The sequence below is a fragment of the Monoraphidium neglectum genome, assembly GCF_000611645.1.
Source record: "Monoraphidium neglectum strain SAG 48.87 unplaced genomic scaffold scaffold02725, whole genome shotgun sequence".
Lineage (NCBI taxonomy): Eukaryota > Viridiplantae > Chlorophyta > Chlorophyceae > Sphaeropleales > Selenastraceae > Monoraphidium > Monoraphidium neglectum.
In genome coordinates, this window is record NW_014010903.1 from 5060 (window position 1) to 7836 (window position 2777).

At 68.6% G+C, this 2777-nt stretch overlaps 2 protein-coding genes across 2 annotated transcripts; both read left to right on the forward strand.

The window, feature by feature from the left end:
* Positions 1–22: 22 nt before the first annotated feature.
* Positions 23–577, forward strand: MNEG_11402 (hypothetical protein; the record flags this gene model as incomplete). Its single annotated transcript, XM_014040126.1, has 1 exon — positions 23–577. One exon carries the CDS (start codon positions 23–25, stop codon positions 575–577), a length of 555 nt encoding a protein of 184 aa, XP_013895580.1.
* Positions 578–1531: 954 nt separating this feature from the next.
* Positions 1532–2565, forward strand: MNEG_11403 (hypothetical protein; the record flags this gene model as incomplete). Its single annotated transcript, XM_014040127.1, has 3 exons — positions 1532–1685; positions 1978–2097; positions 2435–2565. The coding sequence occupies 3 exons, from the start codon at positions 1532–1534 to the stop codon at positions 2563–2565; spliced, it is 405 nt and encodes a 134-aa protein (XP_013895581.1).
* Between the last annotated feature and the right edge of the window lie 212 nt (positions 2566–2777).

Sequence of the window (2777 nt, forward strand, 5' to 3'; positions counted from 1 at the left end):
CCGCCTCGACGACGCCGGCGCCATGCGGCTCGCCGCCGCGGCGCTGCCGCGCCTGCGGCGGCTGGCGCTCGCCGCCAACCACGTCGCCGCGCCCGGCGCGGCGGCGCTGGCCGGCGCGGGCTGGGCGGCCGGGCTCGAAGATCTTGACCTCGGGTCAAACCCGCTGCTGGGCGACGCCGGCGCCGCCGCGCTGGCCGCCGCGCCGCTGCCGCGCCTGCGCCGTGCGTGCCTCGCGCGCGCCGGCATCACGGACGCGGCGCTGCCGCCGCTCGCGGCGGCGCCGTGGGCGCTGGCGCTGCTGGAGCTCGGGCTCGCATACAACCGCGGCCTTGGGCGAGACGCGGCGCCGTGGGGCGAGCTGGCCGCGCGCCCGCTGGCCGGGCTGCGGCGGCTCGACCTGCGGGCGGCGACGGCGCTGTGCGCGGAGGCCGCGGCCGCGCTGGCGCGCGCGGCGTGGCTGCCGGGGCTCGAGGAGCTGCGGCTTGCAGGCATCAGCCTGGGGGCGCTGTCGGCGCTAAGGCGCGCGCCATGCTTCGCGGCGCTCGAGGCGCGCGGCGCGGTGCTGCTTCGCGCGTGAGCCGGCCAGGCTGCGGTGGTCGGCGGGCCGCCGGGCCGCTGTCCTGCCGGGGCGTCCTGCGTCTACCCCCACCGAGTGCACGAAAGCCGCTACGCGCGGCGGCGCCGGAGCGGCTGCCAGGCTTCGGCTGGGGTTTTGCATTCGCATGCGCCGCCTGGCTTATCCAATTTCCACCGGCGACCACCGCGTTTTAGCGTGTTGCATGCTCCTTTGCCCAGGACAGGGCAGCGGTTTCTAGTCTTTGACCGGAGGGATGGCAGGTCTTTGACCAAATAGTCGTCATCACTCCAGTGCAGCATGGTCCCGTTGGTATGCAGGTTTGTCATGGGATGCATGTCTTCGGTGCAGGTGTACATCCATGGATTGCCGGGCACCTGCGCCGCATGCCTGATAGCCCTTGGGGATAGCCGTTGGGCGGGCGGGCGCAATGAGCTTCTGGCGGTTGCATCTGCCTTCAACCAGTAACATCTGCACCAGGGGCAGGGCATGTTGTATCGCTACCTTGATGCCTGTGCAGTGCATGAATTTTCCCTGATCATGCATGTAGCTGCACATTCCTCTGCGACCATGCACATGCTGCAGACTCTGCTGGCACCTGAGTGACATTGCAGAGCAGCAGCCCGCGGCGGGCATCGTGCGCGGGCGATGTATACTTTTGTACTTTTGCTATTAGTCCCTTCTGTCGAAGCAGCGCGCGTTGAGGTTGCCTACTTGATGCCGCAATTTGGTTCAGCGCGTGGTCAATTTCTTAGTAGCGATGTCTCATTTGCTCAAAGCACCTAGGGTGAATGAGACTAGTAAATGATGCTTTCTAGCTCGCTCCCTCAAAGCAGCTGTGCGACGAGATCAATTAGATCTGCTGGTGCTTCCGTCACCAAGCGAATGCGAATCACCCGCAGTGCGGCAAGGCTTCATAAACTAGCAGCGCACGTCGCGCCTTCGCACCAACGCGCAATGGCCGCGCTGGCGGCGGACGGCGGCGACGCGCACGGCGGCGAGCGGCGCGTGGCCGTGGTGGGTGGCGGCGTCAGTGGCCTGTTCTGCGCATCCACCCTTTCTGCGTATGGCTACAACGTGTCCCTTTTTGATATGGGAAAGACAACACCGGGTAGGAGGCTGTGAAGGCATGTGTGCGAAGTGCTGGGCCTTCTGTCACTGGTCCTCGCTCCTCGGGACTCCTCGAGAGCGAGTGACACCCGACGCCCCAATCAGCTGCTCAGGGCGCCGCGGCTGGATGGGGGTTGGAGCAGTAAACACGAGTCACACGTTGTGCAGCACGCGCTACAAACCTGCCAGCGGCAAGCAGCCAGGCGGTCGCAAACCCGCCGTCGCTGGCAGCTGTCTTGATGAGTGCCGCGAACGCGGCGCCCTCACCCCCGCTCTCCCCCCTCCCCGGCCAGGCGGACGCATGACCACCCGCCGCACGTCCTGGAAGTCCCTGCAGTTCGACCACGGCTGCCAGTTTGTGCGGGCAGTGTCAGCTGAGTTCAGGGCGGTGGTTGACAGCTGGGTGGACGCAGGTGCGGGGGCAAGGCACCGGTGCAGCCACCCACATGTTTTGGGGCTGCGGCGCCTATGTGAAAGGGCCGCGGACGAAGCTGGGAGTGTACGCCGGCCGGCAGGGCCGCGGGTGCGAGGCAGGGGATCAGGCGAATGCGGATGGAAGAGGCGGTCGCGGCTGGGGGTGGTCCGGGCCGGCAGCAATGCAGGGCAGTGGTCCCAGCCGGCGGCCGCGCACACACAGACACCCCGTCGCCAGGGTGGTCGAGGGTCGGCGCGGCGGTGTGAATTTTGCAAAGCGAGGAGACCCCCGCCCCAAAATATTTTCTTCGTCTCTGTTGCCTGTGGTCGGTCCAGGCGTGGCGACGCCCTGGGGCGGCAGGGTGGGGGAGCTGTGCGCGACGACCGGGAAGTTCACGCCCCGGGAGGAGCTGGCGGGCAGCGGCGAGGGCGGCAGCGGCGGCGGCGCCCGGCAGCCAGCGGGGTGAGCGCGGGACCCTCTGGCTGGGTGGCGGCGGCGCGTGCGCGCATCACAACGTCGCCGGGAGGGAGGGGGGGGAGGGAGGCGCAGGCGCGCGCAGGGGCCTCGCAGTCAAACTGCTGCAGCGGCCGCCCCGCCAGCCGCGCGCGGGTGGCAAACGGCGGCTGTCGGTAGGTGCTGGTGTTTGCGCTTTCAAGGGAGGTGCAAGCAGCCACAACC